Source organism: Colletotrichum godetiae (genome assembly GCF_030913485.1).
Source record: "Colletotrichum godetiae strain CBS 193.32 chromosome Unknown BDP55scaffold_17, whole genome shotgun sequence".
Taxonomy (NCBI): Eukaryota; Fungi; Ascomycota; class Sordariomycetes; order Glomerellales; family Glomerellaceae; genus Colletotrichum; species Colletotrichum godetiae.
The window spans coordinates 188,990-202,183 of NW_026851265.1; the positions used below are offsets into that span (position 1 = coordinate 188,990).

Here is a 13,194-nt window from a genome sequence, read left to right on the forward strand (position 1 = left end):
CGGTGTCCCTTCTTTCCCTTGAACGTCCCCTCATCAATCTGGCGCTGGCACTGCTAGGTAAAACGGCAGATCTCAAGTCTTGGCGTCAAAGGGGGTGATGGAACCAGCGACGGCCAGGCCAGACCCGGGATTCCCGTCCTCGCGCGCGCCGAGCCCCGCCACGCACCACCCGCGCGCAGCGGATGAGAGCGAGAGACATAGAGAAAGGATGCGGAAAGAATATCTATGTAGTGCCAAGGTCGCGCGCACCTCACGTGGTTTCGTGGTTTCCGGCCTGTTGTCTCTGACCCGAGCCGAGAGAAAGGGCTGTGGCCATAGCTCAGAGCTGGAAAAGGCTGAAGCTGGACTCCCACGTTTCATGAATCCCCCCCAGACTTGACCCAGGTGTCGGGGAAGAGGCGAAAAAGTAAAAAGAGGCAGAAACGACTGTGTGCAGTTCTTCATACACAACCGGGTTCGGCCCTGCGCATAAACGCCGAGAAGTCTTCCAAGAGCCGCATCTTGCCCACCCCCCCTTCTAAGCCTTCGCTGACTTGTCTGACAAGATCTCAGCATCCTCGCTTGCGACACGCGCACTGTCTCCTGCAACGGACACAAGTACCATCAGATGAAAGAATTTGGTGGCGGGCCTGCAAACCGATAGCAGACCACAGCAAGCTAACAAGCTTGGGCGACTCAATGGGTTCAATGGATGAGGTATATACAAAGGCACAGCGGCGCCACATGCTTCATCTGATTATATGCGACTTGCAAGTCCATGTTTGATAGAAGCCAAGTCAAGCAGGCCAAGTGGTCTCTGCATGGCGATGACCAATTCGCTGAGTCAAGGGCCTTTGGGACGATAGCCTGGATTTTTTATTCTAATTACAACGGTTCCTTAGACACAAGATGATTTGATTTCGTTCAGCATCTCCTTGGTCCTTCTCAGGACGTTCCTCGCGTATCGGGAATCCGGGGAAGACTCAAGAGAGACGCCATGTCAACCTTGGCGAAAGGTTCATCTACATGAAGCGATGATAGCGCTTGCCACCTCATTGCCATAGATCCAGAGATCAAACGAGGGTGAATAGGCTTCCTCTGAACCTTGCCTTATGGCTACTCAAGAGGCCGTCGCACAAAACGAGACACATACAACAGTGGAATACGGTGGAGAAATGTTTGCAAGCCGGAGCAGGAGAGCGCGTCCCGAGAACATTGGAAGACACGCCCGCCCCGTACCCGACGCGTGATGGACGGGGTCTTTGCCGGTGGGTTTTGATATCAGCACTTCTTCGGCACAACTACAGTCATAACCACCTTGCGGTGGGACTGAATTGCAATTTGACATCCGTGCTTGGTGTGAGAGGTTTGTAGAGGGGGAGCGTCACGTTGGGATTCCGTCGAACGAAAGATCGCCATGAAAACAGCAAAACGACAAGATGCGTCGCGAAAAACCCATCACGAGGATGGTGTGTATTAGCAAGATTAGTATGGGCTCCTCAATGATTCATAGCCATGCCGGCGGCGAGCAACCGAAAACTCCTCGTCAATATGTACCGTCAACAGTCAGATGCAGCGTAGCAGTCAAAGAACAGCTTTTGTTCTTGTCTGTCTGGTAGAGTTACAGCTCCTTGTGCTCGATCGGCGTCGCCGTGCCGGTCTCGCTGCTAGGCCAGTAAATGCTGTCCGTCTTCCACAGCGAGTCGAAGCGTGCGCCAAAGAACCAGGCAGTTCCAATCTGAGGGTGGTGGTTAGTTGAGAGTTGAGGGTAGAAAAGGCAGGCCAGAAGGTGAACGTTGATGTTTAAAGAGGGAGAAGGGAAATGAGGAAGAAAATTTCAGAGCTACTCACCATAAGACCAGATACGAAAAAGAGGGTCAGAAGGACCATGCCGCCCAATACGAAGGCTTCGCCTGCATCCATACCCGGCTGGCCCCGCTCTTTCGGTTTCGCCGCTTCTCCGAGCTGCTTGGGGTCCTGTCTCGGGAACAGAGAGTCGATGAATTGCTCAATCTGGAGGGTAGCCAACGGTTAGCAATTGACTTCCTGACGCGAGACAATTGTGTCTTCAGACAAAGACAAAGAAACACCACCACATACCTTGCCGCATTGCACGCTGATCTGCACGTAGTTGGGATCGCGCGGGTCGTTCTTCTTGTGTATCCGACGGGTGTAGTCCCTGAAAACCTCACACACAATTTGGAGGTTCTGTGTTGACTTGGTCATGAGGTAGCATGCGTCACCCTTGGTGATCTTAATGTGGCTGTTGAAGATGGCAGGGTTACGGAAGACGAGCTCCAGCGTCGCAATAGCCATGCTCTGGGGGATGGCGACGAAGTTGAAGACACTCTGATCCTTGATGCCAGCCATGTAGAACAAGCACTCCTCGGTATGCTTGAGGGCAGTGAGCACCATCTCAGAGCTGCACTCGAGAGCCTTGGGCAGGTTCTCGGGCTTGAAGAGATCGTCCCAAGTGTCAACGTGCTTGCTCCAGATCTCCTTGGGCCAGAAGCGGCGCTTGTCGAGGTAGTCCTCGTGAACGTCGCGAATAATGTTAGTCTTTTGGAGAAACTGTCCCATGGACTCGGTGAGCGCGGGGCGCTCGAGAAGCTTAGGGTTGGCCATGTTGCCCTCAACGAAGAGGCGGGTCAGGCCATCACCGACAAGGCCGGCGACGTAGTGGCAGTAAAGCTCGTACTCCTTGATAGTCGCAACGCCGTTCTCGTTGTGCTCGGCATTGAGAGCATAGTCGGCCATACCGTTGCCCATCTTGATCGTGATATCCTTGATAATTTCGTAGTAGGGCTTCTTGATCTTCTTCAGCTCGGTTACGACATCGTCAAAGTGCACCAGAAGCTCGCGGTCCTTCTCGTTGGGTCCGTTCTTGGTGAACGTCCAACCGTCCGTCTCCATGTACTTGTCAAATTGGCGCAGCAGAGGCTCCTTCTCCTTGATATCCAGTGTCATATCATCTTCGATGGTGTCGAGGCCGCGCAGAACAAGGTAGAACAGGCAGACGGGAACCAGAAGTTCGGGGTTGAGCTCCTGAATGACGGCGGAGAAGCTGCGGCTCGTCTTGTTGAGGAATTCGAAGCATGACTTCAGCGTAGGGTCTTCCTTGGAGGGATCGCGGTGGTGGACGGGGTCGTGCCAGACCTTCCTAGAAGTGTGTGAGCAGGCGTGCCATGCAGGAGCAGCGACACAATGCGCGCGCGTGTCGGGTGAGGGGAGTTCAAGCAGCATACCATTGAATGATGGAGCGAAGCTGGTTCGGGTGCAGGAGGTAGTAGACGACACCCATGATGGCGGTCAGTCGTCGCAGAGGACGGTAGGGTGAAAGGCGAGTTTGGACAGTAGCGCAGAGGCTCAAAGAGACGTCGATGACAGAATGAAGGCAAGTCTCGTAGAGGAGGCGGCAAGGCTATATTAGTCCCCGTGAAGGTCGTGGAGTTGACTGGCAGTGTGCGGGTTCTTCGTGGGCTGCGCGTTGAAGGTTTGCGCGCGCAGTCTTTGGCAGGTGGTCTCAGCTTCTTCCTTTCTGTTCACGTTCCAATCAATGACCTTAAGTTTGCGTGCGTTTTATAGCAAGGAGGACACGGGCTGTTGCGTGAAGAAGATTCGACAAGCAAAGTTGTTTGTTGACCTTGGATGAACGGCAGACGGGGATTCAACAACAAGACCGCGGAGGAATAGGAGGGAAAGAAGTTCTCCGCTGTCATCAAATCAAAAGTCCAAAAAAGTGACCAATTCAATTCACCCGGCAGGAAGGCGCCAAAACGGGGGGAAAGGACCTAGGTGCAGCTGACCCCAGCTCCTTTTCTCCAAATTGCCATGCAAAATGCAACCCGGGGACCGTTTTCCCGTCGTCACACTCACCTCATTTCAGGGCACAGTGGTACTTAGGTAAGCTTCTAGGGCATCTCAGGATTGGCCTCAGCGTTGTTGGGTGGTCTAATTACAGCCAGCGGGTGGCAGACAGCACAGTGATACAGTGGTACCCGCCTGTGTATGGTAGCTCATCCGCTGAACGTCACTCAATCCAGTCACTGAAATTGGCGTCAGGAACGCACTGGCACAACCAGTTCGGCTAAAAGCTAAGCGAACCAATGGGATAGAGGACTAGATCTGATTGGCAAGTGGCAGGTGTCGGTGGGGCAGGTCCCTGCCTTCTGGTCGTTTGCTTCTCATTCTCAGCAGGTGCGGGGCACGGATGGTGGTTCCTTCCATGCTGGGAATGGAAGGAATTCGTTATTTCAGGGTCTGCCTTCCTGCCTTTTTCGAACGAATTATCCGTCGTCTCTTTCTCGTCTGGTTAGCAACCAACACCAGCTCACATGACTTGCATTTAGCGACGTTCTCCCTTGGCATATTCGTCGCAGGTCTGCTTCTGCTGCTGCTGCTGTCGTTCCTCCTCTTCACAACGCGAAAGCAAGAAGGGCGACGACTGATGATTTATCGGCTCTGCTGCATACGCCAATCGAGGTGTGGGTGGAGAGCAGCAGCAATTCCACGCATGTCAGCCCCCCGACACGGCAGCAGTCCAATTGTTCTCACGGCTCAGCCTCCCCCTTCATGGCCCGACTATCCGAACAGCGCGCAACTCATCCCGTCGTCTGATCCTTTGGATATCCCACGGTGGCATCGCAGCAGCACATGGCCAAGACCCTTGAGGATTTCCGAGATGGACGTTTCTTTGCGGCTCCGGGCCTTTGGTCTCCACCACGGCCGACGCGGCACTCGACCCTCGCTGGTATGCCGCCGCCCGCTATTGCCACCATCACCGCCATTACCTCCAAGGGAGCATAATGCGGTGAGCCATCGGACGGCAATGTCTCACTGCCTGCATCTCCCTTAGGAGGCTTTCCATCCGTCTAGCCTCCTTCATTTTAGGCTGCATCGCTTCTGCGATACTTGTCTTGGAGCTGTCGCGACACCACGTAGCCAAGTAGCTACGTTTTCCTTTTGTCTCTTGCTAACATCATGGCTTTTTCCCGGCCTGCTTAATCATGTTCTGCCACTACTGGTAACTATCCTCCACGGAGTCCACTTCACCAGAGCTCATGACAAAGCTAGGGGACGCCAGGACGGAAATAGCTGTCCACTACTCTCCCCGATAACAGCAGCTATCAACATGGAACGTAGCTCCTGGTAAGCTTCGTACTCGAGGTACGTAAGTTTCGCTACGGGGTCGCACCTTTGACCGTGGTACCTCCCGAAGGTGGGGGTGGGAACGACGCTGAACACACCATCTGTCCAATGTAAGTCGCTGCGACTAATTATTGCCGGCTGTGCTGCTTCTGCTACTGCTGCTATGCAGTAGCTGGAGGCATCTAGACAGACCAGCATACCGGAACACGGGAGGGTCAAGAGGGTCGAGACCGCACAGCTGAAAGGGCAGAGTGGCAGATTGGCAGATAGTACGACTCGTACCTCCCAAACTTTATGTTCTCCCCTCCTCCTCTCCCTGGCCTCGTACCTGCCACGCTTACCCCAGATAAATAATTCGTCTCACACTCTTTCTCCCCTTTCCCTGCTGTTCGAGTGGCTTGTCTTACAAATTACTCAATTTGTCCTTTTCTTCTTCTTTCCTCACCCTCCCAGCTGGGTTTCTCCCTTGCCAGACTCAGGCATATAAGACGTCTGAACCGATATCCCACCCGACTCGGTCAACTTACACCCATCCCAGCAGCGAGTCGAATCCTGACAAAATCCTGCCCGACCCCTCTCCGACAACCCTCCGATAATCCAAACTATAATCCCAACGGGACGAACAACAAATCCATCATCCACAATGGCTACCAACGGACACTCCGCGAACAAGTTCCTCATCTGGGGTGGCGAGGGTTGGGTCGCGAACCACCTCAAGGTCCTCCTCGAGGGACAGGGCAAGGAGGTCTACACCACCACCGTCCGCATGGAGAACCGTGAGGGCGTCCTCGCCGAGCTCGAGAAGGTCAAGCCTACCCACGTCCTCAACTGCGCTGGCTGCACCGGTCGCCCCAATGTCGACTGGTGTGAGGACAACAAGGAGGCTACGATGCGATCCAACGTTGTTGGCACCCTGAACCTCACCGACGCCTGCTTCCTCAAGGGCATCCACTGCACTGTCTTCGCCACCGGCTGCATCTACCAGTACGATGATGCTCACCCCATTGGAGGTGCCGGCTACCTCGAGACCGACCCTGCCAACTTCAAGGGCAGCTTCTACTCGGACACAAAGGGCCACGTTGAGGAGGTACGTTACAATCCACAATCCACTGGCAGATGAACCGATTACTTATTAAATACTCTGCAGATCATGAAGCACTACAAGAACTGCCTCATCCTCCGTCTCCGCATGCCCGTCAGCGACGACCTCCACTCCCGCAACTTCGTTACCAAGATTGCCAAGTACGACCGTGTCGTTGATATCCCCAACTCCAACACCATCCTTACCGATCTCCTCCCGGCCTCCATCCTCATGGCGGAGCACAAGGACACGGGTATCTACAACTTCACCAACCCCGGAGCCATTTCCCACAACGAGGTGCTCTCCCTCTTCAAGGAGATTGTCCGCCCCGACTTCACATGGAAGAACTTCTCGCTTGAGGAGCAGGCCAAGGTCATCAAGGCCGGTCGCAGCAACTGCAAGCTCGACACCACCAAGTTGGAGAAGAAGCTTAAGGAGTACAACTACACGGTGCCCGAGGTTCATGATGCTTACCGGGGATGCTTCGAGCGCATGAAGGCCAACGGTGTTGTGTAAATAGAAGATGAAAAGAAAACCGGATTTGGCGCATATGGGAACCTGGCTGCTCTAGCAAGATATAGAGACTGGAATAAACTAGGAAAATTGCCGTTTGAAACGCTGAAAGTGTCCAGTGATGCAGTGAGCTTAGCATGATTCCAGATTCCATCAGGCTAGCATCAGGCACTGAAGGTTGAACGGTGTCCTTTGCGTGAGAATCGGTGCAGCCGGGGTGGAGAAGAGTCATCTCGGCGTTGTCCGGTTGACTTGAGCTCTGAAAGCTTGTGAAGCGGATCGCCAACTGTTGTCGATCACTTTGGAGGCCTAGAAATGTCGCGATGCAGCCATGAGCTACAGATACAGCGGTCGCAATATGATAAATGAGGCCGTAGAGACTCTGATACCAGCCTGATACCAGCCAGACGCATGCTCCACCCGAGCTTCCAAAGATCCCTTGAATGACACTGTCTTCAGTTGAGTTAGAATTTGTATCTTGACGAGCCAACTCTTTGTGATGCAAAGGCAGAGAGCGGCAGATGGGCTGGACCGTGCAACATGAGCCCTGCCAGCAGGCCCCTGTCCACGTAATCTCCAAGGCCGCAGTGGACATCGCCATCGTCCATGCAGCCTATGGAAGGCCGGGAGGGAGAATGGCACCTTGCCAGCAGCTACGTAGTAGTGGAGGCAAGTTACCAGCTGTAAGGCTCAGAGGTAGGTACCGCAATTCAGCCTGGCAGTTCCATGGCAGTGCATGATTACCAGTACTCACTAAAAAGCCACCACAATGCTCCCTGAAACCCACCACAGTGACCACACTGGCGACCGCCCACCACCCACAGGTCTCGCTCAACGACGTAATCTGGCGGGGCACCGCGAAAACGTAAATCCACCCAAAAATAATCAGCGCGGGCATCTTGCAGTTAGGTCATTTGTTGGTGTGGCACCGCCCAGCTCGACCACCGCCGTTACGTCCGATTCCTTGTGATTCTCGCTTGAATCACGATTCGCAGGTCCATCCCTACCCTCAACGCCCCGCGATCTTTCCTGCAGAGGACCTCTTACTCCCTCACCAAACCTTTTTCTCTTGTTTACCGGCCAAGAAAACATCTGCGCCGTCTTCAACACCTAGATTTCCTTTTATCTAATACCCCTCATTCCTTGCGACCATGGTCGTCGATACCGCATACTACGACACTCTCGGTGTCCAGCCCACCGCCACAGACGTCGAGATCAAGAAGGCTTATCGAAAGCTTGCCATCGTTCACCACCCGGGTATGCAAGAACCCCCGTGCAGAGCTACTTATCTCGATTTTTCGCTGCTCTCTATGGCGTGACGGAAACTGACTTGACCCCTCCAGACAAGAACCCCAACGACCCCTCTGCCCACGAAAAGTTCCAAGAGATTGGCGAAGCCTACCAAGTCCTCTCCGACAAGGACCTTCGAGCAGCCTACGACAAGTATGGAAAGGATAGCGCGAAGCCTTCTGAGGGCTTTGCCGACCCGGCCGAGTTCTTCAGCTCCATCTTTGGCGGCGATGCCTTCGTCGACTGGATCGGTGAGATTAGTCTGATGAAGGATCTGACGGCGACGATGGATATCACCATGCAAGAGGGCGAAGAGGGCGCCGAGGGTGCCGACGGCGAGTTCCCCGGTACCGAGGAGGCCACGAAGGAGAGCATGAAGGCCTCTGGAGAAGCAGACAAGCCTGGCGCCGCCCCCGCCGCCGGCCCAGCTGCTCCCCCGCCAACTGTTGTCGTCGAAGATGAGAAGGAGGCTCACAAGGCACCCGAATCTGCCGCTACCGGCACCGCCGACGCGCCCCCTCCAGCATATGCTGCCGCCGAGGCTAGAACACCGTCACCGAGCCCGTCTGGTACCTCTGGTACCGCAAAGCGCACTCAGATCCCTCTCCGCCCTGCGCTTATGGACAGGCCCTCGGAAGAAGTCGCAGGCCAGCCCGAGTCGGAGGAGTCGCTGCGGAAGAAAGAGAAGAAGAAGGGCAGCTTGACCAAGGAGCAGCGCGATCAGCTTGCCGCCTACGACAAGGAGCGCGCCCGCGTCCGCCAGGAGCGTGTCGACACCCTCGCCAGCAAACTCCTCGACAGAATAAGCGTGTGGACTGAGACCGACAAGGGCCCTGACGTCACCAAGTCTTTCCAAGAGAAGACTCGTCTCGAGATGGAGAACATGAAGATGGAGTCTTTTGGTTTGGATATCCTCCATGCCATCGGCCAGACGTATTTGGCCAAGGCCACCGGCTTGCTGAAGAGTCAGAAGTTCTTGGGCATTGGCGGTTTCTTTAGCCGAGTCAAGGACAAGGGCACGATCGTGAAGGAGACTTGGAACACCATCAGCTCCGCCATCGACGCACAGCAGACCATTGAGGAGATGGCGCGCATGGAAGAGAAGGGCGGCGAGGAGTGGTCCGAGGATCGCAAGGCTGAGTACGAGCGCCGCGTCACAGGCAAGATCCTCACTGCCGCATGGCGCGGCTCCAAGTTCGAGATCCAGAGTGTGCTGCGTGAGGTGTGCGACTCGGTCCTGAACGACAAGAAGGTTCCCCTGGCCAAGAGACTTGAGCGCGCTGAGGCGCTGGTCATCATCGCTGAGATCTTCTCCAAGGTAATGTTGCTCTGTAGGATTGCCACTCTGCTCACAGGGCTAACGTGTTATTCCAGGCCGCGAGATCCCCCGAGGAGGAAGGGGATTACCTCGTCTTTGAGCAGCTCGTTGCCGAGGCAGCCATCAAGAAGGACAAGGAGTCCAAGAAGAAGGGCAAGAAGCACCCGTCAGCGGAGGTTGCTGAGGATGCGCCCAATGTCCCCAAGCCTGAGAACGCATAAAGTGCTTCGGGAAAGGGGAATAAGTGCGCTTTAGATACCACAACCGTTTGAACTTCGATTCTTCTTTGGGCTGAGCTTGCCTACCTGATTGTTACAACCTTGGGCTACTTGAGCGAATAGACGGAACTTTTGGGCGAGGCTACTACTTGACGGTTGTTTGTTGGAGTTGGCTCCCCACTCACCATTCAGCATGGGTGACTGATATTATCAGCGAATACAAAGTATACTTTTATGATGGACTTGGTTGACAGCTTTGGCTCTCTTAACTTTTTCTCCGTGGATTTGTGCCGTGCAATATGTGTGTCGAAGGACTTCCAATACTCAGATGAGTTGTGGTCGGTGCTGTCATGATTCTCAATCAGAACCCGCGTAAGAGATATACATATCAGGTAAGCCCTGTCGAAAGACGGAGGTTCTGACAGTTGACTTAGCTCGGGCCATACGCTTCCGTGGATCCATGTCTTTGGCTGATTTTCGAGGATTGCCGTGAAAGAAAGGAAATGTCTTTGGCGTCTTGAGAACTCCATGCCGTTTGGCTCTCCCAAATCGCTTGGTGGGGTTGAGCCTGGTGGGGAGGATCCGCAGTGGCGGTCCTTGAGTTTGCTGTCATTCTCCGGAACATATCGCCTTGTTGGCTAAGTGGTATAGCGTCTCACTAGTATATGGTGACATGAGAAGATCGGCGGTTCGATTCCGCCACGAGGCATATTAGCGTAGTTCTCTCACGGGAATGATGATCTCTTTTGGTGGGTGTTGCATTTTTGAAGTCCTACGCAAATCCTATCGCGTGCTGAATGGCTGTGAAAACACGATCTTGTTCAAGTCTACCTTTTCTCCAAATCTGGCTTGAAATTTTGGATTGGCGGGTATAGTGGAAATAACATTGGAACAACAGACGATTCGCTTTATTTACCCCGCATGTCTTTTCGCCGACGCCGTTGCAGTCAGCTGGGATATGGATGGTCTCTCTGCTTAGAATTCGCAATAATTGCTCTTAATCATACACAAGCGGCGGGCCGCCTGTGGCCGCACTTGTCTCTTGCACGCTTGTTTTTTTATGAAGAGTACTCCGTAACAATGAATTCCAAAGAAGGGACCGGCAGGCACAGCGGGACGGGTGGGGGTCCATTGAACGCCCTTCTAATGACTGGCCGAATTGATAACAAGGGCGTCCATTGTCTTGATATGTAAGCGCGGTAAATAGCAAGTACTTAACCCCATCGCTCATCGGTGATATTCGAGTAAAAGAATCATTGACCACAGATAATAATTATTGTTGGCAAGAAGATCTCGAACGGCTGTCGAAGATTGTCCGTCACCATGCGTCACGCATCCAGCACACCAACGGCGCTCGTCCTGATTGATATCCAAGCGGGCTTCAAGCATCCTACCCACTGGGGGTCGTCACGCAGCACGCCGACATTCGAATCCAACGTTGAGAAACTTCTCGCAACTGTACGCATATACAACAACACCATCGATTCAAGCCCAGCTTCCCAAGAGCGTCGTCCAGTACTCGTGCTTCATGTCCACCATCATTCCCTATCACCTACCTCGGCCCTCCACCCATCACACTATCTCGAAGGATCATCAACGCCGTCCGTCGCGCCTTTGCCGTTCGCAGCGCCCCTCGCCTCGGGTTCAGAGCCCATCTTTACGAAGAATTTCAATAGCGCTTTCATCGGTACCGAGCTCGAGGCAACGCTGAGGGCCGCTGGTATCCGGCAGCTTATTGTGGTTGGACTTACGACGGATCACTGTGTGAGCACCACGGTGCGGATGGCGGCCAACCTCCAGGTTCTGGGCGAGGATGGAGGGGTAGATGGGAATGGCGTGATATTAGTCCGGGATGCGGTTGCGACTTATGAAAAGAGTGGATTTGATGCTGAGACTGTGCATGCTGTTAATTTGGCTAGCTTGGATGGGGAGTTTGCGAAGGTTGTTAGTACTGAGAACGTGTTGGCGGATGTATTGAGTATGTGATTCGAAACAATCACAAAGAATACGCAGAATCAAATAACAGTATCACAAGATATGTTTGCGGTTCCATTTGTACGGATAATGAAAGTAGTATATGTTCTGATTCCAACACTCTGCGTTGCACTCAGATTTGGATACAGACTAACAGGTCGTCGAAGTCTTTTCGATGCGAACAACTGAACTCAAGTTTCGAACGGAATCCTCGTTAATTTGGCTGGAAGTCCTTCGCCCCGAGACTCAGCGAAGCATCATCCGGAGTGATAGACCACTTTTCGGCAGTAAAACTCAATTGCTTCCGATCTCTCAGTTCCTCTGGATCCAGGTATACCTTGAACCCCATGTTACTCCGGCCGAGATGATACACCCTGAAAATTACATATATCGCGTTGATGTCTTTCCTGACGACGTGGTCCCTCATCTGCACCTTGTCAGGTGTCTGATATTTTATTGGGAAAGGTGCCGCATCAAAGGATGGAAGAGAATGAAAAGACTTACTTTTTGGAACTGAGACTTGCTCATGTAAAATGGTTCCTCGCATGCCAGGGTAGTAGTTTTTGACCTCAATCAGATACTTCAGGCTATTGGTTGAAAGAACTTGTGGTATCTGGTTTTGGAAGTAATTCTTCTCGAGAAAGAGAGCCGTCGACCTGTTGCTGGTGTCTTGGTACACATTGTCTAAAGTCTCGTAACCAAGCCATGCCGGCATGTCTGCATACTCTGGATGCACCCTCACGCGGTCGCGGATATTGCTTTGCCACTCACTTCTGGAGAGTTTCGGTAGCACGGGAGCTCCATCGTTTTGCAAGTGAGACAAGAGCTCAAAGACCTGGTGTTATAGCATCGTTAGGGACACGCAGGAGCCCATGGAGAAGGATAGGTACTTACAAACAACTCGCCCGCCGCGCCTATCTTGATGTCTTTTTCAACTGCAGACAGGTTGCGCAGACCGAAATCCACATTTTGGTGGGTGCTAGGTAGACTGTCTTGCAGCAAGCCCATGCCGAACGTTCCACGGACCGGCAGACAAATCGTACTTCTTCGTCCTGCGGCGATGATGTTGTCCAAAAGCGCAACATAACGAGTCTCGTTCAGAGCTTCAGAGTCACCATGTAACCCGCCGTATGACGATCGATGTTGTTTGGAGGAGGCTTTTCCAGTAATGTCCAGAGCCTCTGACTCCGCCAAGTCAGACCAGTTTGAATCACTGTCACTCTTATGAGTCCCGCCGCCCTTGCGAGGTGCGAGTGGAGTCTCCGGTATCACGGTCTCGTAGCAATTGGCAACATCGATGGTGGCTATGCCGCTGTCGGCAAGAGCTCTGCTGAGTAAGGAATGTGATGCCAGCATAATGTTCTTGGTTGCGGCCAAGCTCTCAGGTGTGGCCTTCCCAGCATGTATGGTACCTGGATCTGGCATCATCCATTCCGCGAACCCCTTCGGAAGTACATTGGCGAAAATGTATTCCTGGACATCCTTGGCTCGCGGCAGGTAGACCTTCAAACTGGTCTCTTTTCCATCAATGTGGAATGTCGTCTGCTTGCCTTGGACTGCATGGAGGACATCATCTTGATAAACACAGAGGTCTAAAGAAATGCCATCGGTCTCAAAAATCTTTGCAGATCTCAAAATGGTATAGAGGGAATCCATGGCTTTTCGGTTCGGCA

General features: G+C 53.3%; 7 protein-coding genes and 1 non-coding gene across 8 annotated transcripts; 5 read left to right on the forward strand and 3 right to left on the reverse strand.

The window, feature by feature from the left end:
• Window positions 1-1,463: 1,463 nt before the first annotated feature.
• On the reverse strand, window positions 1,464-3,503 carry BDP55DRAFT_104995 (farnesyl-diphosphate farnesyltransferase). Its single transcript, XM_060565333.1, has 4 exons — window positions 3,225-3,503; window positions 2,080-3,139; window positions 1,831-1,992; window positions 1,464-1,717 (listed from the first exon to the last, which is right to left on the reverse strand). The coding sequence occupies exons 1-4, from the start codon at window positions 3,278-3,280 to the stop codon at window positions 1,601-1,603; spliced, it is 1,395 nt and encodes a 464-aa protein (XP_060430477.1). The 5' UTR covers window positions 3,281-3,503; the 3' UTR covers window positions 1,464-1,600.
• Window positions 3,504-3,897: 394 nt separating this feature from the next.
• On the forward strand, window positions 3,898-5,042 carry BDP55DRAFT_105019 (uncharacterized protein). The gene has a single exon (XM_060565334.1). It carries the CDS (start codon window positions 4,190-4,192, stop codon window positions 4,832-4,834), a length of 645 nt encoding a protein of 214 aa, XP_060430478.1. The 5' UTR covers window positions 3,898-4,189; the 3' UTR covers window positions 4,835-5,042.
• A 728-nt stretch (window positions 5,043-5,770) lies between these two features.
• Window positions 5,771-6,724, forward strand: BDP55DRAFT_693251 (NAD dependent epimerase/dehydratase; the record flags this gene model as incomplete). Its single annotated transcript, XM_060577204.1, has 2 exons — window positions 5,771-6,214; window positions 6,275-6,724. 2 exons carry the CDS (start codon window positions 5,771-5,773, stop codon window positions 6,722-6,724), a joined length of 894 nt encoding a protein of 297 aa, XP_060430479.1.
• A 758-nt stretch (window positions 6,725-7,482) lies between these two features.
• On the forward strand, window positions 7,483-9,882 carry BDP55DRAFT_661306 (DnaJ domain-containing protein). The gene is made up of 3 exons (XM_060574712.1): window positions 7,483-7,978; window positions 8,065-9,329; window positions 9,386-9,882. Exons 1-3 carry the CDS (start codon window positions 7,873-7,875, stop codon window positions 9,548-9,550), a joined length of 1,536 nt encoding a protein of 511 aa, XP_060430480.1. The 5' UTR covers window positions 7,483-7,872; the 3' UTR covers window positions 9,551-9,882.
• On the reverse strand, window positions 9,389-9,882 carry BDP55DRAFT_661308 (uncharacterized protein). The gene has a single exon (XM_060574713.1). It carries the CDS (start codon window positions 9,740-9,742, stop codon window positions 9,581-9,583), a length of 162 nt encoding a protein of 53 aa, XP_060430481.1. The 5' UTR covers window positions 9,743-9,882; the 3' UTR covers window positions 9,389-9,580.
• A 293-nt stretch (window positions 9,883-10,175) lies between these two features.
• BDP55DRAFT_t146 lies at window positions 10,176-10,256 on the forward strand. The gene has a single exon. It is a non-coding gene; the product is annotated as a tRNA-Thr (tRNA).
• A 217-nt stretch (window positions 10,257-10,473) lies between these two features.
• Window positions 10,474-11,702, forward strand: BDP55DRAFT_105043 (isochorismatase hydrolase). The gene has a single exon (XM_060565335.1). The coding sequence runs from the start codon at window positions 10,871-10,873 to the stop codon at window positions 11,531-11,533; it is 663 nt and encodes a 220-aa protein (XP_060430482.1). The 5' UTR covers window positions 10,474-10,870; the 3' UTR covers window positions 11,534-11,702.
• Window positions 11,703-11,735: 33 nt separating this feature from the next.
• BDP55DRAFT_727811 (uncharacterized protein) lies at window positions 11,736-13,177 on the reverse strand (the record flags this gene model as incomplete). The annotated part of the gene is made up of 2 exons (XM_060579350.1): window positions 11,736-12,356; window positions 12,416-13,177. 2 exons carry the CDS (start codon window positions 13,175-13,177, stop codon window positions 11,736-11,738), a joined length of 1,383 nt encoding a protein of 460 aa, XP_060430483.1.
• Between the last annotated feature and the right edge of the window lie 17 nt (window positions 13,178-13,194).